The following is a 23,939-nucleotide window of genomic DNA, read 5'->3' as shown; positions in this document are numbered from 1 at the left end:
AGCGAGGGTCCTTTCCCCGTAGCCGCCGGCCACACAGCCGCGGGACACCGGGACCATGACCTCCGAGAATGACTATGACCATCTGGAGCTGCAGCAGTCCTACAGCCACTGGGATGCCTCTGACGATGAGTTGGACAACGACAACAGTTCAGCGCGACTCTTTGAGCGCTCCCGCATCAAAGCGCTGGCAGGTATGGGGCTGGGTTTGAATCGCTGCAGTCCCTGACACTATGAGTTGGAGATGGTGTCACTGTGGTTGCTCCCCTGTTGCAGATGAGCGGGAGGCAGTGCAGAAGAAGACTTTCACCAAGTGGGTGAACCTGCACTTGGCTTGCGTCACCTGCCGCATCTCCGACCTCTACTTGGACCTCCGGGACGGGCGGATGCTCATCAAACTGCTGGAGGTGCTGTCCAAAGAGATGCTGGTATGAGCGTCCTCCTGATAGAAACCCTGGGGTCCATCCTGTGCCATCTCACACCCTGCTGTGCTGTGATGTGCCGTGCTGTGCCGTTGCATAGCTGCGCCATGCCTTCTCAACCCATGCTGTTCCATCCCATACCATCACGTGCCATGACATCCCATGCTGTGTGTGCAGTCTCATTCCGTGTTATGCTGTGCCATGCCATCCCATCCCATGCTGTTCCATACCACAGTGATCTGTTTCCTCCTGTGCTATCTCACGCCATTCCACTCTGTCACATCCCATGCCATCCCATCCTGTGTCATCTGGTGCCATCTCACTCTATGATATACCATGCTATGCCGTGCCATGCCATACCACAGTGTTACATTCCCTGCTATACTATCACCCCGTGCCATCCTGAGCCATAGCATGCCATGCCAGGCCACCCCTTGTACTGCGCCCTGACTGCTGGGCATGGCAGTGGGGGTCCCCAGGCAGGGCAGGGCATGCCAGGCAGTGAGGGCAGGACACTGAGTGCTATTGTGCCCCAGCCCAAGCCCACCAAGGGCCGGATGCGCATCCACTGCCTGGAGAACGTGGATAAGGCACTGCAGTTCCTGAAGGAGAAGCAGGTGCACCTGGAGAACATGGGCTCCCATGACATTGTGGATGGCAACCACCGCCTCATCCTTGGCCTCATCTGGACCATCATCCTCCGCTTCCAGGTACCGTGGGCAGGTGGCACCCACAGACTCAGTGCCCCAGCAGGAGCCATATTCCACCATCTTGGGTTGTCAATCTGTCCCACAGGTGCAAGATGTCATCAAGGAGATGAAGGAGGGTCCAGAGACACGCTCGCCCAGGGACGCGCTGCTGCTCTGGTGCCAAATGAAGACAGCAGGGTAGGTGGAGGTGGAGTCAGTGGCCTTGGGGCCCAGGGGTGCACAGAGGGTGATGGTGACCCCTTTGTTGTCTTCGCCGTAGCTACCCTCACGTGAATGTCACCAACTTCACCTCCAGCTGGAAGGACGGACTGGCCTTCAATGCCCTCATCCACAAGCACAGGTTCATGGCACAGCCGCTGGCATAGGTACAGTGTCACCGGTATCAGCTGTGTCAACATGTCTCTGTGCTCTCTGTCCCCAGGCCTGAGCTGTTTGACTTCAAAACTCTGACCAAGTCCAACGCCCGGCACAATCTGGAGCATGCCTTCAGCGTGGCCGAGCGGCACCTGGGCATCACCCCGCTCCTTGACCCTGAAGGTGAGTCCCCCTGCCTCATTTTCCCCCCCCTTGGGACATACCCATGGAGGGATAGAAGTGGAACAACCCCAGAGGTGGCTCTGCGTGGGATGTGAATGTGGGGACCCATCAACACCGTGGGATGGTGGCACCCCATTGTGCTGGTTGGGGCTGACACCTCTCTGCCACTGCACAGATGTGTTCACGGAGAACCCCGATGAGAAGTCCATCATCACCTATGTGGTGGCCTTCTACCATTACTTCTCCGAGATGAAGAAACTGGAGGTGAAGGGCAGGAGGCTGGGCAAGGTCAGAATGGTGATGAGTTGGGATGGCATGGCATGGCATAGCACTGGAGAGTGCCGGGATGCCCCGTGCTCACCTCTGGCTGTGCCATAGGTCATTGAGCATGCCAAGGAGACCAAGCGGATGATCGAGGGCTATGGGGGCTTGGCCTCCAACCTGCTCACCTGGATCGAGCAGACCATCGTCTCCCTCAACAGCCGCAGCTTCGCTAACTCACTGGCTGGTGTGCAGCACCAGCTGCAGGCCTTCAGCACCTACCGCACGGTGGAGAAGCCACCCAAGTAAGCATTTCTCCCACACCTCCTGCCCGTGTTGAGCACCTGTGGATGCCACAGGCTGAGCTCTCGCTGGCTCAGGTTTCAGGAGAAGGGCAACCTGGAGGTGCTGCTCTTCACCATCCGGTCTCGGATGCGAGCCAACAACCAGCGTGTCTACACACCACAAGAAGGGCGTCTGGTCTGTGACATCAACCGGGTATGGAGGCACATGGTGTATTGGGTCCACTGCGGGGTAATTTAGGCCCTTGAGTCTGGTTGTGTCCACCTTGGGGTAGGTTGGGTTCCTCTCAGCATGTGTGAACTTCAGGTAGTTTGGGTCCGTCTGAGGGCATTTCAGATCTTAGGGTAGATAGGGTCTGTGTTGGAGCAGTTCAGGTCTTGTGGCATTTGGGCTTGGGCTTGGTCTTGGGGCATATTGTGTCCATTCTGGAGCATTTTCAGTCCATCCTATAGCATTTAGGCTCTTGGGCCAGGTGAGGTCCACCTTGTTGCAGGTTGTGTCCATCCTGGGTGTTTGTGCACCTGGGTCAAGTTGGGTCCACCCTGGAGCAGTTAAGTCCTGGGGCATTTTGGGTCCATGTTGGGGCAGGTTGGATCCATATTGGAGTTGTCCAGGTCCTGGGGAATTTGGGCTTCATCTTGAAACAGTGTGGGCCCATCTTGGGGCAGGTTAGGTTCATCTTGGAGCCAATTCTTAATTAAGAACTTGGGTCATTTGAATTTCCTCCTGGAGCAGGTGGAGTTGAAGTTGGGTCTACCTTTGGGGCAGTTAAGGTCTTGGGGCACTTGAGCTTCATCCTAAAGTGGATTGGGTGCATCTTGTGTTGGATTAAGTCCATCAGTGCGGTGCAGTGTGGATCCATCTAGGAGCAGATTGTGTTTCCGCATCGATATTCCCCCACCCTTGTGGCACATTGGGACTCACCAGCAGAGCAATGCATGGCCAGTGGGACGCGGAACATGTGTCCCACCACCCAACTCTGCCTTTTCCCAGGCATGGGAGAAGCTGGAGAAAGCGGAGCACGAGCGGGAGTTGGCGCTGCGCAATGAGCTCATCCGGCAGGAGAAGCTGGAGCAGCTGGCACGGCGCTTTGACCGCAAAGCAGCCATGCGGGAGGCCTGGCTGAGTGAGAACCAACGCCTGGTGGCACAGGTGGGGCCAGCAAGCACCACTGTGGGGATTGGGGCACCCCGACATTGCCTCACTGCTGGCTTTGCTCCCAGCAGGATAACTTTGGCCAAGACCTGACAGCAGTGGAGGCAGCCAAGAAGAAACACGAGGCCATTGAGACAGACACAGCTGCCTACAAGGAACGGGTGCAGGCCATCGATGCAGTGGCAAAGGAGCTGGAGAGGGAGGGCTACCACGACATCAAACGCATCAGGGGGCGCAAGGACAACATCCTGAGGCTCTGGGAGCAGCTCCAGGAGCTGCTGCGCAACCGACGCCAGCGCCTCGAGATGAACCTCACCCTTCAGCACCTCTTTCAGGAGATGCTGCACAGCATCAACTGGATGGATGAGGTCAAGGTGAGCTGCAGGTGGATGCAAGAGATTCGGAGTCAGCATGAGTATGGTGCGTTGGTCCCACCACACAGGGGATCAGTGGGGCTTCTTGGGGAGTCAGAGGTGGTTATGGGGTGTTTGGGTTCTGGAGAAAGATGCGGTGCTTAGAGCGTGCAGCTACCAGCCCCACATTATGCCAGGAAGTGATGGGTGCAGGAGATGCATCCATGGTTGGGTGAATGCATCACAGAGATAATGTTGGTGCTGGAGTGCTCACCACCTGCTCGTAGCCTGCAATTGACCTCCAGGTATATCACAGGTGCAGCTGGCCTCATCCGAATCTGGGAAGCACCTCCTTGAGGTGGAGGAGCTTCTGGAGACCCACCGGCTGCTGGAAGGTGACATGGCACTGCAGGCAGAGAAGGTGCGGGCCATCAGTGCTGCTGCCCTCCGATTTGCTGATGCTGAGGGTAGGTGTGCTCCAAGGGGTTGGGAGTGTTCCAGGGGTTGGATGCTCCAAAGTTTTGGGGGTTCCAAGGGTTGATCATTCTGTGGGTTGGGTGCATCAGGGTTGGGTTTCCTGAGGGTTTCTAAGGGTTGGGTTCTCCAAAGGTTGGATGCTCCAAGGGTCTCCAGTAGTTGGGTGCTCTGAGTGTTGGATTTTCTAAGGGTGGGTGCTCCAATGATTGGGAACTCCAAGGATCTCTAATGGTTGGATGCTCCAATGGTTTGGCATTCAAAGGGAGGGTGCTCAAGGGTTTGGGTCCCCCAGAGGTCGGGTTGCTCCAGAGGTGGGTGCTCCAAGTGTGCCTACTGATTGGGCACTCCAAGGGGTGGGCAGTCAAAGGGTTGAGTTCTCCAAGGGTGGGTACTCCAGTTTTTGGGTGTTCCAAGGTTCTTCAGTTTTTGAGTGTACCCATAGTTGAGTCCTCTAAAGGTGGAGTTGCTCCAGAGGTGCATGCACAAGTGTCTTCGGGGTTGAGTGAACCAGGATGCTTCCTGCAGCACACCTTAGGAGCCCCACTAATGCATGCCCCTGCTGCTCCCTGGCCAGGCTACCGTCCCTGTGACCCCAGAGTGATCCGAGACCGTGTGAACCACCTGGAGATGTGCCGGCAGGAGCTGCAGGCACTGGCGGCGAGGCGTAAAGCCCTGCTGGAGCAGTCCCGGGCTGTCTGGCAGTGTTTGCAGGAGCTGGACGAGGCAGAGAGCTGGATCAAGGAACAGGAGCAGATCTACTCAGCGCTGGACTACGGCAAAGACCTGGCAGGTGTGCTGCTGCTGCGACGTCGTCACACTGCACTGGAGGCTGAGCTGGAGGCACAAGGAGCCCGACTGGAGAAGGCACTGGTGATGGCTGAGCAGCTGGCAGCAGCAGGGCGTGACGCTGGGCGGCTGCGGGACCGGGCAGCTGCCGTGCGGGTACTATGGGACCAGCTGCAGGAGCTGGTGACCTTCCGCCGCCGTGGGCTGCGGGAGGCCGAGGGCTTCTTCCAGTTCCAGGCAGAGGCTGAAGAACTGGCAGAGGTTCTGGCGGAGGCTCGGCAGCGAGCGGCCAGCGAGGAGCTGGGTCACGATGAAGTCCACACGCAGGCACTGCTGCGGGAGCACCAGGAGCTGCTGGAGGAGCTGGCGGCTGCCCAGCATCTCCTGGAGCGCTTGGGTCACCAAGCAGAGGGCTTCCCACCAGAGCTGCGGGCTGGCCCCGAGGCACACAACCGCCTGGCAGCATTGCAGGAGCTGCACCACGAGGTGAGCACGCTGGCCAAGACGCGTGGCCGAAGGCTGCAGGATGCCCTCAACCTCTACACTGTTTTTGGAGAGAGTGAAGCCTGCCAGCTCTGGATGGGCGCCAAGGAGCGGTGGCTGGAGAAGCTGGAGGTGCCCAACACGCTGGAGGAGCTGGATGTGGTGAAGCACAGGTAGGGTATGGATGAGCTGCCACTTGCTATCATGAGCTCTGGCCAGTTCTCAGCCTGGTGCCGTGAGTTCTCTCTGGTATTCAGCCCAGTGTCAAGAGATGTGGCCAGTTCTCAGCCTGGTGTCATGAGTGCTAGCCAGTTCTCAGCTTGATGTCACGAGGTCTGACCAATTCTCATCCCAGTGCCATGAGCTCTGGCAAGTTCTCAGCCTAGTGCCATGAGATTTGGTCAATTCATAGCCCGATGTCACAAGCTCTGAGCAGTCCGCAGCACAGTGTCACAGTCTGCAGCCAGTTCTCAGCCCCACGCAATGAGCTCTGGCTAGTTCTTGGTACAGTGTCGCAAGATGCAGCCCGTTCTCAGTCTGACTTCCCACAGGCTGGATGGGCTGGAGCAGAAAATGGCTGGCGTGGCTTCTCAAATTGATGCTGTCAACCGCTCAGCTGACGGTCTGCTGGAGAGCGGCCACCCACACAGCCCACAGGTCCGGCAGTGCCAGCAGCAGCTCAATGAGAGGTAGGTCCCGGAGCAGCAAGGGCACCTCACCCCACCGTGCCCCCCACCTTGACCCTCTTGGCCATGCAGGTGGGACCATTTTCGGGAGCTGGTGTCCCAGCGGCGTGCAGCAGTGGGCTCGGCGCTCAACCTGCTCAGCTTCCAACTGGAGTGCGAGGAGACGCGCGCCTGGCTGCTGAGCAAGACGCGGGTGGTGGAGTCCACGAGGGAGCTTGGCCATGACCTGGCTGGCGTCCTGGCCACCCAGCGCAAGCTGTACGGCATCGAGCGTGAGCTGACAGCGGCCGAGAGCCGCCTGGATGCCCTACGTCCGCAAGCCACCCTCCTGGCCCAGGAGCACCCTGAGTTGGCCGAGGACACGGCAGGGCGGCTGGCAGGGGTGCAGGATGCCATGGACGGGCTGCAGGGTGCCCTGCGGGACCGAGCGGCTGCGCTGGGAGAAGTGGGGCAGCTGCAGAGTTTCCTGCAGGACCTGGATGACTTCCAAGCATGGCTCTTCAGGGCACAGAAAGCCGTGGCAGCCACTGAAGAGGTGCCGATTTCGGTGGGTGAGGCAGAAGAGCTGCTGCGGAAGCATGCGGCTGCCCGTGAGGATGCCGAGGGGCACGCAGCTGCCTTCACGGCGCTGCTGGAGGCAGGCAAGCGGGTGACAAGCAATCAGGAGGACCCTGAGTATGAGCAGCTGCGGGAGCGGCTGCGGGGTGTGGAGGCAGGCTGGGGAGCCCTGCACAAGATGTGGGATGCCCGGCAGCGCTTCCTTGCCCAGTGCTTGGGCTTCCAGGAGTTCCTGCGCGATGCCAAACAGGCTGAGATTCTCCTCACCAATCAGGTAGGTGTGGGACGTGGGGATGTGTGGTAGAGAGCACCCAGGGCACAGCTGTGCCATGCTCTTGCAGTTAGGTTTGTGTGCTTGAGATTGGATCCACACTCAAGGCATGGTTGTGCCGTGCACGTAAGGTGGGGTCCATGTGATGGAGAGCGCTCAGATTGTGCCATGCTGTTGGGCTTGGATCCATGCAGCAGAGAGCACCCACAGCATGGTTGTGCCATGCATTTGCGGTTGAGTTCAAGCAGTGGAAAGCATCCAGGGTGTGATTGTGCCATGCTCTTGAGACTGGGTCCATGCTCTTGGGGTTGGGTCCTTGCAATGGAGAGCCCCAATGGGCACGGTGTCCCTCCCCATCACAGGGGAGGACTGATGGAGCCCTGATAAGATGCTGAGCCCCCTGTGCCCTCTAGGAGTACACGCTGGCCCACCTGGAGTTACCCCCCACACTGGAGGGTTCCACAGCTGCCCTGCGCCGTTTTGAGGATTTCCGTGCCTCCATGGAGAGCAGCGCTGAAAAAGTCCCTAGTGTGGTGACCAGTGGCTCCAAGCTCGTGGCAGAGGGAAATATCTTCTCTGAGAAGATTAGCGAGAAGAACCAGGCCCTGCAGGAGCGGTGAGTGGGCGAGGGGCCGATGGGCAGCACTGTGGTGTGGCATTGGGGTGATGTCTGTGCTTGTGTCCCCATGGCAGGCACAAGGCGAATGTGGCCAAGGCAGAGGAAGCAGCGGGCTTGCTGCAGGACAACCACAAGCTGCAGAGCTTCCTGCAGAGCTGCCGAGAGGTGGGTGAGCAGCACGGTTGGTGGCACGGTGGGGTGCCCATGGCCGAGCCATGACACACTCACCCTGCCTGCAGCTCACTGCTTGGGTGGATGAGAAGATGCTAATGGTGCAGGATGCATCCTATGGAGATGCACGTGGTCTGCATGGCAAGTGGCAGAAGCACCAAGCCTTTATGGCAGAGCTGGCAGCCAATGAGGCATGGCTGGAGAAGATCAAAGTGGTGAGTCCCGGTGAGGTGAGATGGCTATGTGCCGTGGCCTGGGGATGTGGTGCTCACTGAGCTCATCACTGTGCCAATAGGAGGGCATGGAGCTGGCAAGCTGCAAACCACAGTACGGTGCAGTGGTGGGCCGGCGGCTGGACGAGCTGCAGGCGCTGTGGAATGGGCTACACGGCGCTGCCACAGAGAAGGGCCAGCAGCTCTTTGAGGCCAACCGCACTGAGCTGTATGCCCAGAGCTACAGTGATCTGGAGCGCTGGCTGGGGCAGGTAGAAGGCGAGCTGCACAGCACGGAGCGTGCCAAGGACCTCACCGGGGCCAACTTACTGCTCAAGAAGCTGACGGTGCGTGGCATGGGGATGGGGTGTTCTGGCATGAGGAATGACCTCAGGCATGGGACCTGATGGCGTTCCCCTCCCAGCGGCTGGAGGAGCAAGTGGCGGCACGACAGGAGGAGCTGGTGGAGCTGAAAGCACCACTTGCTGGGGTCACACCAGAGCCTGATGGGCAGGAGGAGAAGCTCCAGCAGCGATTCCTTGACCTGCTGAAGCCTCTGGAGAAGAAGAGGAAGGAGCTGGAAACTTCCAAGGCGATGTACCAGCTGGGGAGGGACCTGGAGGACGAGATGGTGAGCACCATGGTGGCAGCGGGGGGCTGCAGGGCTGGGGCTGCAGGGCTAGGGGCATACATTGCTGAGCAGATGCTCTTGTCCTCAGTTATGGGTGCAGGAGAGGATGCTATGGGCCAGGTCAACCGAGCACGGCACCAACCTCCAGAGCGTGCAGCGTTTGGCCAAGAGGAATGAGGTGAGTATGCCGCCATGGCACCCACTGTCCTACCCAGGGAGGTGCGGTACCACACACAGCCCCTAAGACCCTGACCCCACTGCAGACTCTTCAGAAGGAGCTGCAAGGCCATGCCCCCCGCCTGGCCGAGGTGCTGGAACGTGGTGAGGCGGCTGCCGAAGGATCCTGCCCGGAGCTGGCGGAGAGGGCACGGGAGTTGCGGGCACAGTGGGAGGCGCTGAGGGAAGAAGTGGCTGCTCGACAGCAGAGGCTGCGGGAGGCCAGCGAGGCCCAACAGTACTACCTGGATGCTGGCGAGGCTGAGATGTGGGTCAGCGAGCAGGAGCTTTTCATGGGAGATGAGGAGAAGCCGAAGGTGAGGGTGGCTCTGCATTGTTTGCCAGTGTCTCCTGGGGACTCCGTGCCGTGCAGTGTCCTACATGCCATCCTGTGTTGCTGTGCCCCATCCCATGCCATATCGTCCCATGCTGTGCCAGGACATGCCATCTCGTGGCGTGTGTCATTGTGTGCCATCTATCCGTCCCCTGTCAGTACATGCCATCCCATGCCGTGCTATACCGTCCACACCTTGCCATGCCATCCCACACCATGCTATGCCATTACACAATATCCTGTACCGTGAGATGACTCTAGAGTCATGTCATGCCATGCTGTGCCATCATTTGCAGTCTTATGGAATATCATGCTGTGCTACTGCGTGCTGTCCCATGTACTGCCATGATTGGCACACTATGCCATGCCATCACACATCATCCCATGCCACACCATCACCATGTTGTTACAGGTCATCTTGTGCCATCAGAAGTCATCCCATGTCATGCTATGCCTTGCCATGTCATAGCATCCAATGCCATTATATGCCTTTTCATGCTATGCCACGGCATCTTATACCATGCAATTACACTATCCAACCCCATGCTGTGTGTGCCTTTACACACTAACACATGCCATGATATGCCATCCCATCCCAACACGCAGTATCCTATCACATGCCATCATGTGCCGTTACATTGCATTCCGTGCCATCCATTGCATACCACACCGTGCCATGATGAGCCCACCGTTGCTTCCTTCTGCACTGGAGGGAGGTGGGACAATTCCGCAGGGTGGGCACTAGGGTTGAACCCTGGTCACCATCTCTTGGCCATGCCATATATTGACTTTTCGTTGGTGCCCTTCCTGCTGCAGGACGAGGAAAGTGGTTTGGTGATGCTGAAGAGACACGTGAGGCAGCAACGCTCCATTGAGGACTATGGGCAGACCATCAAGGAGCTGGCGGGGAGGGCTCAGCAGCTGCTCTCTGCTGGCCACCCTGAGGGGTAAGTGTAACCATCCATGTCCCCATCCTGGGGACAGCCCCATGGCTGCAGTGCCCGGATGAGATGGCACTTCAGTGACACTCACTGACCTGAGTGGTAGCAGTGGAGGGATGTGGGGAGCCCACACGTGGGGGGTCCTTCTGAAAAAAAGCCCTGAGACATGGCAAGACCAGCAGGTTTGGGTGCAAACTGAGATGTCTGTGTGCCTGGGGCCACGCAGGGAGCAGATCATCCGGCTGCAGGGCCAGGTGGACAAGTATTACGCGGGGCTGAAGGAGGCGGCCGAGGAGCGCCGGCGGCGCTTGGAGAACATGTGCCACCTCTTCCAGCTGAAGCGTGAGGTGGAGGACCTGGAGCAGTGGATTGCTGAGCGTGATGTGGCAGCCTCCTCCCAGGAGCTGGGGCAGGACCTGGACCATGTCACGGTGAGCCCACTGGCATGTGCATGGTGGTGGAGGTGGTGATGAAGATGAAAATGGTGATGGTGGTGATGGAGGTAGAGTCAGTGATGGTGGTGGTGGTGATGGAGATGGTAGAGGAGATGGTGATGAAAGTGATGGTGATAGGGAAGATGGAGACAGCAGTGGAGATGGAGCTGAACATGGAGTTGGAATTGGAGATGGTGATGGTGGTGAGATGCTGAGATGGTGAGATGGTGATGGTGGTGAGATGGTGGTGGAGATGGAGATGATGATGGAGATGTTAGTGGTGATGGAGATGATGGTGATGATTGCATCGGAGAGGGTAGTGATGGTGATGATGGAGATGATGACGGTGGGTCATTTTTGGGTGGTGAACCCATCTTTTCTTTCCCACCTCAGATGCTGAGGGATAAGTTTCGGGAGTTTGCACGGGAAACAGGCAACGTAGGACAGGAACGTGTGGACCAGGTCAACCTGGCCATCGAGGACCTCATCGATGCGGGGCACGCCGAGGCTGCCACCATAGCTGAGTGGAAAGACGGTCTGAATGAGAGCTGGGCTGACCTCCTGGAGCTGATTGACACACGCATGCAATTGCTGGCCACCTCCTATGATCTGCACAAGTACTTCTATGATGGCTCTGAGCTGCTGGCCCTCATTGCTGCCCGCCACCAGGAGCTGCCCCAGGACCTGGGTGATGACTCAGGTTCAGTGGAGGCTTTCCATCGCATGCACAGCGCCTTTGAGCGTGACCTCCAGCTGCTGGAGGGGCAGGTGCAGCAGTTTCGAGAGGTGGCAGCTCGCCTGCAGACTGCCTATGCTGGGGAGAAGGCAGTCAGCATCCAGCAGCAGGAGCAGGAGGTGGCACGGGCGCTGCAGGCACTGCTGGAAGCATGCAGCGGACGCCGGGCGCAGCTGGTGGACACAGCCGACAAGTTCCGCTTCTTCAGCATGGCACGTGACCTGCTCTCCTGGATGGAGAACACTGTGCGGCAGATCCAGACGCAGGAGAAACCCAGGTAGGTGCAGATGGGTGGGGGTCCCACTTCCCTGCTCACCAGTAGGGCACAACCTCAACATCTCCATCAACTCTCAGCACCACCATTTCCAACATCTCCGTCTTCCATCTCCATCTCTTCTCCCAAATCTCTTCCCCCTACATATCTGTCCTCTGACGTCTCCATGCACAACATCTCTAGCCCTCACCTCCATCCCTTGACGTGTCTATCTCCATCCCACAACATCTTCATTCCCCACTGTCTCCATCCAACCAACTCCAACCTCCTATACCTCCATCCCCAACATCTCCGCTCCTCTTCTCCATCCCCTCAAATCTTTGACCCACAAAATCTATGTTTCCCAACACTGTCACTTCCAGCAGCTCCATCCTCAACACTTCCATCCCCTTGACGTTCTGTATCCCCAGCATCTCCATGCCTTGTGTTTCCACCCCCCTGACATCTCCCTATCCCTGACAATTCCATATCCTCAACAACTCCGTTCCCAACCTCTCCCCCCAGGGACGTTTCCTCAGTGGAGCTGCTCATGAAGTACCACCAAGGCATCCGCGCTGAGATAGATGCCCGTGACAAGAGCTTTGCTGCCTGCATTGAACTAGGCAAGAAGCTGCTGCAGCGCAAACACCGGGAGTCACCTGAGGTGGGTAACATCCCCTCGGGGTGGGGAGACAGTAGGAAAGGACCTCCTCATGATAGCCACCCCTTGCAGATCAAAGCAAAGCTGATGGAACTGCTGGACAGGAGGAAGGCCATGATGGAGATGTGGCAGCAGCGGTGGGACCGGCTGCAGCTGTGTGAGTGCGGTGATGGGGTTTGGTTCGGCTGTGCGGTTTTTGGGGTCCTCCTGCTGGGGGGCTGAATGCTGTCCCTTTCCCGCAGTGCTGGAGGTGTGCCAGTTCTCCCGGGATGCCTCGGTGGCTGAGTCGTGGCTGATGGCACAGGAGCCATACCTGGCCAGCAGCGACTATGGGCAGACGGTGGATGCGGTGGAGAAGTTGCTGAAACGACACGAAGCCTTTGAGAAGTCCACAGCCACGTGGGAGGAGCGCATCGCTGCCCTGAGGAAGCTGACGACGGTGAGCAGGTGGCCCTTTGGGTGGCAAGAGGACATGGCTGGATTCCCACTGATTTCCATATCCTCTTCCCTGGCAGCTGGAGCTCATGGGTGGGCGGACACTGCAGGAGAAGGATGTGGTGCATGACACTGCTCCTGAACATCATCTGGATCTGGATGCGGAGCTGCAGGCAGGGTAAGGGGTGTAGTTCCCATGTCTCTAAATGGCAGCACCTTCCCTTGAAGCAGGGAATTTTTAGCAATACACCTTTTCTGAGCAAAAGCCATGCAAGCAAAGCAGCTGTCCCACAGCACTGCTCCTTTCTGGGGCTTTTAATTCTTGGAAGAAAGCACAAAAGCCCCAGGTTCATGCCCCTGACTCCCAAATCCACTGCTATACTGATTTTGGGGGTTCCCTCTATTCCCACCTCCATCCTTTGGGATGCTGAGAACCGTCTCCATCTGCAGGTCTGAGGAGGAGGAGGAGAAGAGGAAGGGAGTGATCCCTCAGGAAATCTCTCCACCTGCTGTCGATGGACCCCAGCCGGTCAGTTCTGCCTTTTAGCTTTCTCCTTCCCCAGAACCAGGGACCCCATGGCCCCACCATGCCAACTGCTGCCCCTGGACATGTCCCTGCAGATATCCCTTGGTCCCTGTCCCTTTACGCTCTCCCTCCCATCCTGCAGCAGGAACAGACACAACCCGTACCTCCAGCCCTTTGGCTGTTGCTTGCATTGAAATGAATAAATTTTGAATGACCCCAAATCATCAGGCAGGCACAAGGGCAGTACTTTTGCCAGAGTGCGTCCCATGGATGGGAGCCCAGGGAGGGGCTCAGGGTGGTTGGCAGAGGCTGGCACCCATGGGTGCAAAGGGCAGAGACAGAGCCAAACACTCTGGAGCAGACAGATCCCTACTGGCATTTGTCCCAGGAGTAACCCCCAAGTCACAGAGACACCGCATGGCCACCACCACATGGCACCCAGCTGTTCAAGCTGGCTCTGTCCTGGCGTGGAAGGGACAACTGGCTTCTTGGGGACAAGGGCACGTGGTGATGGTGCTCCTGGTTGGATGTGCCTGTGTTGGTTCCCTCCTTTGTGTCCTTGGAGCATGGTCACCCCAAGGGGATATCGCCCCATGGGCATCATCACCTCAAGGGACATCACTGATCTGCAAGGCATTGACTACCCTGCAAGGCATCGTCACCCCATAAGGATGTCACCCTATGAGGCATCATCGATGCCTGGAGGTATCACCAACCTCTGGGGATTACCCTGCAAGATGTCATCGCCCTGTGCTGCATCGTCACTCCATGTCACCCTATGGGACATTGTAACCCCATGGGGGCGTCACCCTGGAAGACATCACCCTATGGAGCATCATCACCCCAAGGGGCATCATAACCCCATGGGGACATCACCCTATTGGACATCATCACCCCAAAAGTCATTGTCACCCCACAAGGCACTGCCACCCTCTGGCATTGTCACCCTCTGTGCTGCCACTTCATGCTTGCTGCCACTCTCTCTGCTCCTTGCTGCCTGCTTGGGGACAGGAGTTGCTTTCTGATTGTTCTGCCTGCTTGGGGACAACAAACCCTACTGCCTCTCCTGCCCGCTTGGGAACATCTGGCTCTCTGGGGACATCTTCTGGCTCCTTGGGGACAAGATCACTTCTGGGGAGAGGGATCCCCAAGTTTCTATTGGGGGACAAGATTACTTCTGCTGCTTGGGAAGAACTTCTATCTCCTTGGGAACAGGGTCTACCTGATTTGGGACAAGACTGCTTCCTGCAAGCTTGGGGACACTAAGCTTGTCCTCCCTGGGGACAGTCACCTGGGGACAGCCTCCTGTATCCTGTTCCCTTTGGTGGGACACGCCACAGGCACTCCCCGTGGCTCACTGCTGCCATCTCCAGCAAAGGCCTGAGACCACCACCATGTGAAGGATACGATTGCCACGCTCCGGATCCAACCATGTTTCTTCCCAAAGCCTCACCCTGAGCATTTCATCCACCGCGTGCCACTGTCCCCAAGCACTGGCACCATATTCAGAGGTCCCATGCCGTGGTGGCTCCCAATGGCTGCCAGCTCCCATGCGTCACCAAGCGTGGGGTGGCCATCCCCAACACTGGTGTTTCACGTGTCCCCACTGGGGATGGCACAATGGGGAGGTCCCATGGGAGGTGGCTTTCTGGGAGGTGACAGCAGTGGGGATGGGCAGTGACGTGGCTGTTGCTTTGCAACAGCTGATAGTGCCCGAGGAGGAGCCCATAGCACCACGGGAAGAGGTAGCCACATTGCCTGCCCAGCCTGCCCACGTTCAGCTGGAGGGCTACCTGGGCCGCAAGCACGACCTGGAGGCGGCCACCAAGCGTGCATCCAACAGGTAGGCACAGCACAGTGGCCACCCATGGCTGCGGAGGTGGCCCAGTTGTGACGGAGCTGCCCACAGGTCGTGGAGCACGCGGTACTGCGTGCTGCGGGGTGAGGAGCTTGCCTTCTTCAAGGATGCCAAAAGCCGGGCACTGGGGGTGCCCTGCCAGGGTGAGGAGCCCCTGGGGCTGCGCAACGCACGCTGCCAGGTGGCTGCTGGCTACAAGAAGAAGAAGCACGTCTTTGCGCTCAGGTATGGTCCGATGTGGTTATGGCATGGAGCTGCATGGTTATGGCATGGAGCTGCATGGTTATGGCAATATACAGCACGGTTGTGGCACTGTATGGCATGGTTGTGGCATGGCATGGCATTGGCGCGGTGAGCCACAGGGTGGCAGATGTCTCACCACCAGCTGTGCTCTGCCCCCAGGCTCAGCAATGGCAGCGAGTGGCTCTTCCATGGCAAGGATGAGGTGAGGGGTGTCCTGGGGGCATTGGGTGGCCAACAGGATGTTGGGGTGGCCAAGGGGACAAAGAATGGGGTGGCCAGGGGACATTGAGGTGGCCAGAGGTGCCCAAGCAAGTAAAGGATCTCCACAGTGGTGCATGGGGGGCTGGAGGGTGGCCAGAGGGATCTTGGCGTGACCAGCAGCACCTAAGGGGACATTAGGGTGTCCAAAGGGGCATGCAGAGGTGACCTGTGATACCCAAGGGGACGTAAGGGCAGCCATGGGACACTGGTGTAGCCAACGGTACTCAAGGGGACAAAAGATGGTTAGTAACATCCAGGGGAATATTGTGTTGGCTAGTGGTAGCCAGAGGGCATTGGGGTGATCAGAGGTGTATAGAGGTACATAGTGCTGCTCAGAGAGACATAGGGCAGCTGTGGGATGTGAGCATGGTGAGAGGTGTGCAGAGGAATACGATGGGGCGATGGGTGACACAGGTAGGCCATGGGACATGAGGGTGGCTGGAGGGGCCCAAATCGATAAGGGCTGGCCAGTGGTGCCTAGGGGATGCTGGGGTAACCAGAGGTGCCCAAGTGGCACTTGGTGGTGTTCACTGATGCCTAGTGGGACATAAAGTGACCATGGGACATTGATTAGAAATACCCAAGAGGGACACGGTGGTACCCAGGGGGGCATAGCATGGCCACGGGACATTGGGGTGAGCAGAGGTGCCCAGCAGGGACACTGGTGGCTGGTGATACCCAGGGGACACTGGGTGTCTTGGCGCTCCCGGGTCAAGCCGTGGGGCGACCCCCAGGGCCATGGGGTGCCAACAGCCCCATGCCCCTCCAGGAGGAGATGCAGACGTGGCTGCAGGGGCTGCACATGGCCATCACCTCCTGTCAGAACCTGCCGGCCAAGGCGCGCAGCCTGCCCCCACCCCACGCCCCCCCTGAGCCCCGACGGGACAAGGAGAAGCGCTTCAGCTTCTTCCCCAAGAAGAAATAACAAGGGGGGAGGGGGCAGCCCAGCACGTACGCAAGTGCGCACGTGTATATATATATATATATATATTTATAGATATTTATATTTATATATATACACACATCTCCATGCTTCAGGGCATGCACGCACCTCAGTGGAGGTGCACGCACAGATACGCACACGTGTGTGCTCACATCCCCCACCCCCCTGGGGAACACACCTGTGTGTGTTTGCACTCGCGTGGCCCCGCATGCATGCACATGCACCCACTCCACGTGGGCACATCCTGGCCCCCCACCCCCTTTTCTAAGCCATAAGCCCTCCCACCTCCCCCTCCTACCAGCGTGCCCTCAGCCCCATGGGCACCAACCAAAGAGCACGAAGAGCACGACCTCCCCAAATGCTTGGCCCCTTGCTGTGGGTGGGGGGCACCACTTGTCTCTGGGGGGAGTGTGCGGGCAGGGAGAACTTTGGGTTTGGTTTGGGTTTTTTTTGTAATAAAGATGTCAAAGCAAGGTGGCCCAGGGCTGTGCAACGTGAGGGCCCTTCCGGGAAGTAGGGTGGGGGACCATGGTCTCTTTCATGTATTGGTGGCCTATGGGGCGATTCCTCTCCTGATGGTCCACGAGGTCCCCCTTATCCTGGGGAAACAAAAGGTTCATGGAGTCCCACTGCTGCTGGTGGTAGGGAGTCCCAGTTCCTGGTGGTCGAGGGACATCCCAATTCCCAGTGGTCCATCATGGGGTGCTCTATCTCCTGAGCAAGCTGGGTTCCATTGTGTGCCCCTTCATGGGGTCCATTGGGTACAACTTCTCCCAAGTCAGCTGGGTACCCTTTGGTCTGAGTGAGCTGAGGAGAAGGGTTGTCTGTGGGATGTCCCATCTGCTGATGGTGCAAGGTGCCTTCAGTCTCCTGGTGGTGCATAGGATGCCCCATCTTCCAGTGGTCTACGGGGTGCTCCATCACCCAGGGGTTCATAGACTGTCCCATCTCCTGATGGTCCATGGGCTGCCCCATCTCCTGGCCGCCCTCCCTAGCTGGCAGTGTCGAGGGTCTGAAACTTCTGCCGCAGGTCCCTGACGAGGCCGTGCCGGGGGGGCTCGGGTGCCTCAGCCTGGCCTTGGGCACAGCGCTGCCGGTACTCCTCGGAGGCCTGGTAAGCCTTGCAGCGCTCCACCACCGCCTTCAGGCAGATTTTCTCCCGGGTGGTGGGGGAGCGGATCTGCACATAGGCTGGGGGCTCAGCAGCGATGGTGGGGGGCAACCGCTCCAACACCAGCACCCGCTGCCCCCCGGGGCCCAGAGGTGCCTGCGCCGTCACCCACAGCCCCGCAGCATGCTGGTGCTCATTGCCACGCAGCACTTTTGGGGTCCCAGTGCCTGCCTCAGCGCTGCGGCTGCGGCCCCCACCCTGCTGCTCTTTGGCTGCTGGTCTCCCCCCACGCTCTGGCCCCTCAGGCGCAGAGCGGCTGCGTGTCACCGGTGGGGGCCGTGGGGCTCCAAAACGGGCACGCAGCTCCCGGACATCTGGCCAGGAGAAGGCTTCGGCAGTGCTACTGGGGCTGGGTGGGCTGTGTGGTACTGGGATGGTGATGCCATCCCTGGGTGACACCGGCAGCTTTGGTACACCTGGAGTGGAAGGAGCAGGGTGAGAGCTGGATGGCAGTAGCGGGACGATGCCTGCGGTCCCCCGTCGCATCCCACCCGGTTCTGGGGTGTGAGAGGCATTGTCCCCCGGTGCAATGATGGCACGGCGTCGACTCTTGATGCGCAGGCTGTATTGGCGCGCCAGCTGGTACACCCTGCTGGTGAGACGTCGAGGGGGAGCCCCTAGATCCAGCACCTCTGGGGGAGGCACCTCCTCTTCCTCCAGGATGAGCAGAGGTTCTGCGGGAGGCTCGGGCAGCCCATTCTCTCGGCACACAGGAGGTGACACTCCTCCATCTGGCACCGGTGACGCTTGGGGACTTGCTGGTTCCAGTGACGTTTTGGGGCTCACTGGTTCTGGGGAGCTTTTGGGGCTCACCGGTTCTGGGGAGCTTTTGGGGCTCCCTGGCTCCAGGAGGACTTTGGGGCTCACCGGCTCCGTGGGAGTTTTGGGGCTGCCCGGCTCCAGAGGAGGCCAGCTGTTGATCCTGGACACCGAGTTCCTCACCAGTCCTTTGGGGATGTAGGAGAGGCTCTCACGGCGCCGGATGCTGAAACCAGCGTCCTGGTGCTCCGCGTGCTCGTAGTAACTGCGGATCTTACGCAGCAGCAGCCGGTCCTGGGTGGAGAGCAACGAGCGGCGCCGGCAGCCCTGGGGGGAGCCTGGGGAGGGCAGGGGGCTGCAGGACTCCATGTTTTCTTGTGGAGGGGTCACCCCATCAAGGCTGAGGGTGCTGCCGCTGCGTCCATCCAGCACCATGCTGCCACGGCGTGACATGCTGCTGCCAAAGCGCTCAGCGATGACGCTAGCCTGGTCCAGCACGGAGGGGGGCAGGATGCTGCCACTCCCATGGCCTTCCTCCTCCTCCTCTTCCTCCTCCTCCTCGCTGCTGAGAGCCCGTGGGTCCTCGCCGGTGCCTGTCTCTGGGTGCTGCTCCTCCTCGTCAGGCAGCCCCGCTGGTGGGAGGGATCCCGATGGAGAGGGGGAAGTGGGGGTCCCCAGCCCCTCATGTTCCCCGTGGCACGGAGGGGACACAGGGGACACAGGGGTGGCAGTGGCCTCGTGGTGCCGCTCACAGGTCTCCTGCAAGAAGAAAGGTTGAGGGAGCTGCAGCAGTGAGGATCACAACACTTGCAGTGTGCTCCTTAAGTGATGTGGGCCATCCCAAGGGCGAGGATACCTGCTCCTCCTGGGGCTTCTCTCCCATGTCCCCATTCTCGTCCCTGTCCCCATCCTCGTGGCTGTCCTTGTGCAAAGGCTCTTCTTCTTCCTCTTCTTCCTCCACGACATCCTCAGCCCAGCTCCTAGGGGGCTGGAGGGGTTCCCCAGCATCCAGGAGGGTCCCCTCACTGCCTGCATGCTGGGTGGTGGGGAGGGAGGCAAGGGCTCAGCACCTACTTGGTGCTGCCAAGGGGGGCAGTCCCCCACCACCCAGCTTTACCTTCATCCTTCCCAGCTGCTGCAGGATCTGCTTGGCGGGCTCTGTGGGGACACACAGTAGTGTCACGGAGCTGCAGTGGCACTGTCCCCAAGTCCCCCACCCAGCCCCAATCCCCATCCACACCTGACTGCCTGCGCCCCACATGCCCCTGCAGTCGGTCCGGCAGCGTCTCAGCACGGTCACGACACTGGAAGGGCTCTGGTGGGTCGGAAAGCATTTGGGGAAGATACACAGATCAGCACAGTGCTATCACCACAAGGGCTATGGGGACATGGGGACACTCACCAGACTGCCGCCGGCCATGGCGTGGTGGCTCTAAGGGTTGGCAGGAGTGGCTCCGGGGCAGGTGCTCAGGGCTGCAGCGGGGCAGGCGGGGGGGGTCTGCATGGACAGCAGAGTGATGAGGGGGGTGTGAGAACAGTGGGGGGCAAGGGGACAGCAGGTGACATGGGGATAGTGGGGAATGACTGGCACATGGGGGCAATGAGGGGCAAAAGAATATGGGGTCAATAGGGGATAAGAGGACAACGGGGGATGTGGAGATGGTGGGGGTCATGGGGATGATGGGGACAAGAGGTCAGTGGGGATGATAAGGAACATAAAGACAGTGGGGAACATGGAAATAATGGTACACAATGGTGACGGTGCAGATATGGGGTCAGTGGGGGGACAGTGGTGGACAAGGAGACAGTGGGGACAATGGTGGGCATGGGGACAAGGAGGATGATGGGAGATGATGGGGGACAGCGAGAGACAAGGGGACAACGGGGGACATAGGAGCACTCACAGAACAGGTCCATCTCCAGGATGGCCTCCTTGGCCTGGTGGGGGGAGAAGCCATGGGTCAATCGGTGGCAGAAGGTGGCACCGCAGGATGTCCCCACCACCAAGACATAAATGGGGTGACAAGAAGGTGTGTGCCCTCACCTTCTGTGGCACAATGGCGTGATGGTTCTCCAGGATGAGCCGCTTGATGTGGTGTGTCCATATCCGCTTCTCCTCTGCACTCTTAGCCTGGGGTGGGGGCAACGGCAGCATTAGGTGGGAAGGGGGTCCCACCACCCCCCACCCCATATGCCCCACATCCCCTACCTGCAGGGCATACTGCTGCTTGATGTGCTTGTAGTGTGCCACGCTGAAGCACAGCGAGTCCCGTGTGCTCTCAATCAGCATCAGCGAGGCGCACTGCGGAGAAAGTGTCAACAACACTGTGTCCACCTCCATGCCCTCAATGCCCACCCCAGAACCTCCATACTCACCCTGGGACTCCTGTGCCCCCCCTTGAACCCCATTGCCCCCACTCAGGACCTCAGCATCCACTCCTTGAACTTACTGCCCACCTCCGTGCCACCCATACGTGCCACCAGGACCTCAGTGTCCACCTCTGGGACCTCACTGCCCACATCCATGCGATACCTGTGCCCCCTCTACGCCTACTGCTTGAACCCACTGCCCATTCCGAGACACCCATATCTACTCCCATACCCCCACTGCTCACCCCTTGGAACTGTTCCCAATCCAAGAATCCTCGTGATCCCCCCGTGCTCTCAGTGTCCACACCTGGGACCACATTACCAACCTCCAGGACCCCATAACCCACCCCTTGGGCCACAGTTCCAAACCCTGGCACCCTTGCACCCACCCCCATGCCCCCAGTGCTCATCCCTTGCAATCCATTGCTCACTACCAAGGCCCCTGTGCCCACCTCCTGGATGCTCTACACCCACTCCTTGGAGCCCACTTCCCAACCCTGGAACCCATGGTCACCCCCAGGAACCCCATGCCTATCCTAGACCCCCATAATCCCATTGGGACCCTGTTCCCACCCCCTGGACTCCTACACCCACCCCCATGACCCCTACACCTACTGCCAGGACCTGTGCCCAGCCTTGGACCCCACTGCCCACCTCTGGGACTCCTTCCCCACCCTTTGTGCCCACCCCTCAGAGCCAATTCCCAACCCTGGGACCTGTGCTCAAACTTTGTACCACTTTGCCCACCCCCAAGTCCCCCATACTGGCTGTGGACACGCACTGGGATGTGGCTCTTGTAGACATAGTGGTCCCCACGGCGCTTGGTGATGAGGAGCAGCTTGTCAAAGAGGAAGACAGCACGCTCACTGCGGGCACGCTGCGCACGGAAGGAGCCTTCCAGTACCAGCTCTCCATAGGTGGTGAGGTCGGGGCCCTTCCACTGCAGCAGCAAGGACTGGATCTCCTGCTGCCGGATGGCATGCTCATGCTTGCGCTTCATGTCGTTGATGTACCAGGCCACACAGGTCATGGTGTCGATGGCCTCCACCACCACCTCATAGTCATCACCCGACTTGTGCTCAAAGTGCTTAGCGATCTCCTGCAGGAATGTGGTGGGTACACACGTCATGGGAATGCACCCTTGTTGTGTCACGGACACGTGCTATACCAAGTGCCCAGGCCATCAAAGGTGCCCATCTTGAATCATGGAGGTGTACTGTGCCATCATGGATATGTGCCCAGGCTGCATCAAGGAGACGTGCCACACCAAGTGCCCAGACCAACAAAATATGCCCATGTTGTGCCATGGACACATGCCACATCAAGTCCAAGTGCCACAGTCACATGCCATGGAGATGTGCCATGTCAAGCACCCATGGAATCAAAGTGTGCCAAAGTTGTGCCATGGAGACATGCCACAATGAGCACACCATGTCCCACACTGTGCCAGATGCCTGTGCCATGCCATCAACTCCCACCACACAGTGTGCCAGTGAAAATGAGCCACGATGGGTCTGGCTGTGCCACGAGGATGGGCCATGCCAGGTGCTCCAGCCATGCCCCACACCTTGCCAAATGCCATGCTACGTGCTCCCAGCACACCAGGTACCTGTGCCATGCCCAGTACCCGCGCCACATGTGCTCACCTGGAGCAGCAGGTGGTACTTGAGGATCCTCTGCACCGGCTTCAACAGGTAGGCACCCAGTGGGAGCACATGCCGCATCTCCTCCTGGCACTCACGGAAAAAACGTGCCTGCTGCTTGCTCCTCATGCACTCACTTAACGTTGCCACTGAGCTGCAGGGTGCAGAGAGGGCTCAGCCCCACGGCACCCAATCCCACAGCACCCAGCCCCCACAGCATCCAACCCCATTGACCTCGAGCACCCACTCACTTGGGGTAGTTGTTGCAGTACTGCGTGTAGATGTCAAACTCTTGGCTCTGCGGGCAGTGGGAACGTGGTGAGAGCTGGGCACTACGTCCCCATTCCCACACATCCCCCTGCATCCCCCCGTTCCCTTACCCGTGTCACGAAGCAGACAGCCACAGCCACTGGGTCACAGGCACAGCTCTCCAGGCTCTGCAGCAGATTGCTGGGTGCAGAGAACAGCAGGTGACCATAGGGGTGACCGGAGCATTCCCCTTATGGCAGGTGTTGGTGCCACCATGGTGCCACTCACCTGCTGAGCTCATAGATGTCTTCAATGTTCCCAAAGAGTGCGCTGACCTGCTCCGGCCGCAGCGGCGGCTCTTGGGCATCAATGATCTTCCCCAGGTAGCCCTACAGGGACACTCAGTGGCACCAAGTGACCAGACTTTGTACCATGATGCCCACCCTGCAGCTCGCTCACCTCCACAATGCCACGCAGGTCACGGGCGTAGGTGCGCTCCGACTCCACAATCTCCAGCAGCACACGCTGTAGGTACGAGGGCTCCTCACCTCGCCGGCACGGCCACCCCGCTGGTGCCGCATTGTTATTGCTGTTGCCCAACCAGGGCTCCTTGCCATCACCCGATGCCTCCTCCTCCATGCCGGGATCTGGACCCGCACCGAGGGTGGGCACCGGCATCCCCAGGCTCTGTGGGTGAAGGACAAGGTCACAGCAGGGTTGACCTGATGGCTGGTGCTCACCACCCCACTACCATGGGGAACCCTGCTCCATGTCACCATGTCCCATTGGATGCTACCAAAGCCACCGTAGCACCCAAAGCCCAAACACGAAGGAGGAAGGCTGCCGAAATACTGATGGCATGGGGCAACCCAGAATTGACCTGATGGCCAATGCTCTCCATGCCACCACTCCATATCACTGTTGCTCTCCAGTGCCAGCAGTCCACCCAAAACCCAAACACTGAGCAGGAAGAGTGCTGAAATGGTGACGGGGCGGGGACAACGGGAACAACGGCAACGACACTAGGGAAAGGCTGGACGGTGACCTTCAGCCACGTCCACGTGCCGGTGTCGAGGTCCTCCCCCCAGGCACCGGAACGGGCGCAAAACGGGACTCGAACCGGTCCGGCCGGTTCCCTCGACTCCTCCCGTGCCGCATGGCCGCGTTCCACCACCGCCCTCAGATCAGTGCCCCCCGGGAGGGCACGGCCGTGGGGCAGCCGTCCTCGCAGGCGGTTTGGGGCTCTCCGACCCACAGCTCCGCTCGCCCCACGG

At 59.2% G+C, this 23,939-nt stretch overlaps 3 protein-coding genes across 3 annotated transcripts; 2 read left to right on the top strand and 1 right to left on the bottom strand.

The window, feature by feature from the left end:
- Positions 1-55: 55 nt before the first annotated feature.
- On the top strand, positions 56-12,833 carry LOC306948172 (spectrin beta chain, erythrocytic-like; the record flags this gene model as incomplete). The annotated part of the gene is made up of 29 exons (XM_079537695.1): positions 56-191; positions 274-425; positions 956-1,129; positions 1,215-1,306; positions 1,389-1,469; positions 1,551-1,666; positions 1,842-1,954; positions 2,045-2,232; positions 2,308-2,425; positions 3,224-3,382; positions 3,457-3,759; positions 4,055-4,205; positions 4,790-5,657; positions 6,036-6,173; positions 6,243-7,002; positions 7,413-7,615; positions 7,693-7,783; positions 7,858-8,004; positions 8,085-8,348; positions 8,426-8,632; positions 8,721-8,810; positions 8,896-9,165; positions 9,999-10,129; positions 10,350-10,554; positions 10,951-11,570; positions 12,072-12,210; positions 12,280-12,364; positions 12,450-12,646; positions 12,723-12,833. The coding sequence occupies 29 exons, from the start codon at positions 56-58 to the stop codon at positions 12,822-12,824; spliced, it is 6,300 nt and encodes a 2,099-aa protein (XP_079393821.1). The 3' UTR covers positions 12,825-12,833.
- Positions 12,834-14,838: 2,005 nt separating this feature from the next.
- LOC306947665 (spectrin beta chain, non-erythrocytic 1-like) lies at positions 14,839-16,455 on the top strand (the record flags this gene model as incomplete). Its single annotated transcript, XM_079537042.1, has 4 exons — positions 14,839-15,011; positions 15,078-15,251; positions 15,429-15,471; positions 16,300-16,455. The coding sequence occupies 4 exons, from the start codon at positions 14,839-14,841 to the stop codon at positions 16,453-16,455; spliced, it is 546 nt and encodes a 181-aa protein (XP_079393168.1).
- Positions 16,456-17,464: 1,009 nt separating this feature from the next.
- On the bottom strand, positions 17,465-23,343 carry PLEKHG3 (pleckstrin homology and RhoGEF domain containing G3; the record flags this gene model as incomplete). Its single annotated transcript, XM_079537041.1, has 14 exons — positions 17,465-19,162; positions 19,260-19,439; positions 19,521-19,561; positions 19,644-19,718; positions 19,806-19,901; positions 20,308-20,341; positions 20,448-20,534; positions 20,613-20,705; positions 21,555-21,872; positions 22,420-22,570; positions 22,668-22,714; positions 22,797-22,866; positions 22,954-23,054; positions 23,125-23,343. 14 exons carry the CDS (start codon positions 23,341-23,343, stop codon positions 17,465-17,467), a joined length of 3,210 nt encoding a protein of 1,069 aa, XP_079393167.1.
- Between the last annotated feature and the right edge of the window lie 596 nt (positions 23,344-23,939).

Source organism: Tetrao urogallus, assembly GCF_951394365.1.
Source record: "Tetrao urogallus genome assembly, chromosome: 6".
Lineage (NCBI taxonomy): Eukaryota > Metazoa > Chordata > Aves > Galliformes > Phasianidae > Tetrao > Tetrao urogallus.
This window is presented reverse-complemented; position numbering and strand designations above follow the sequence as displayed.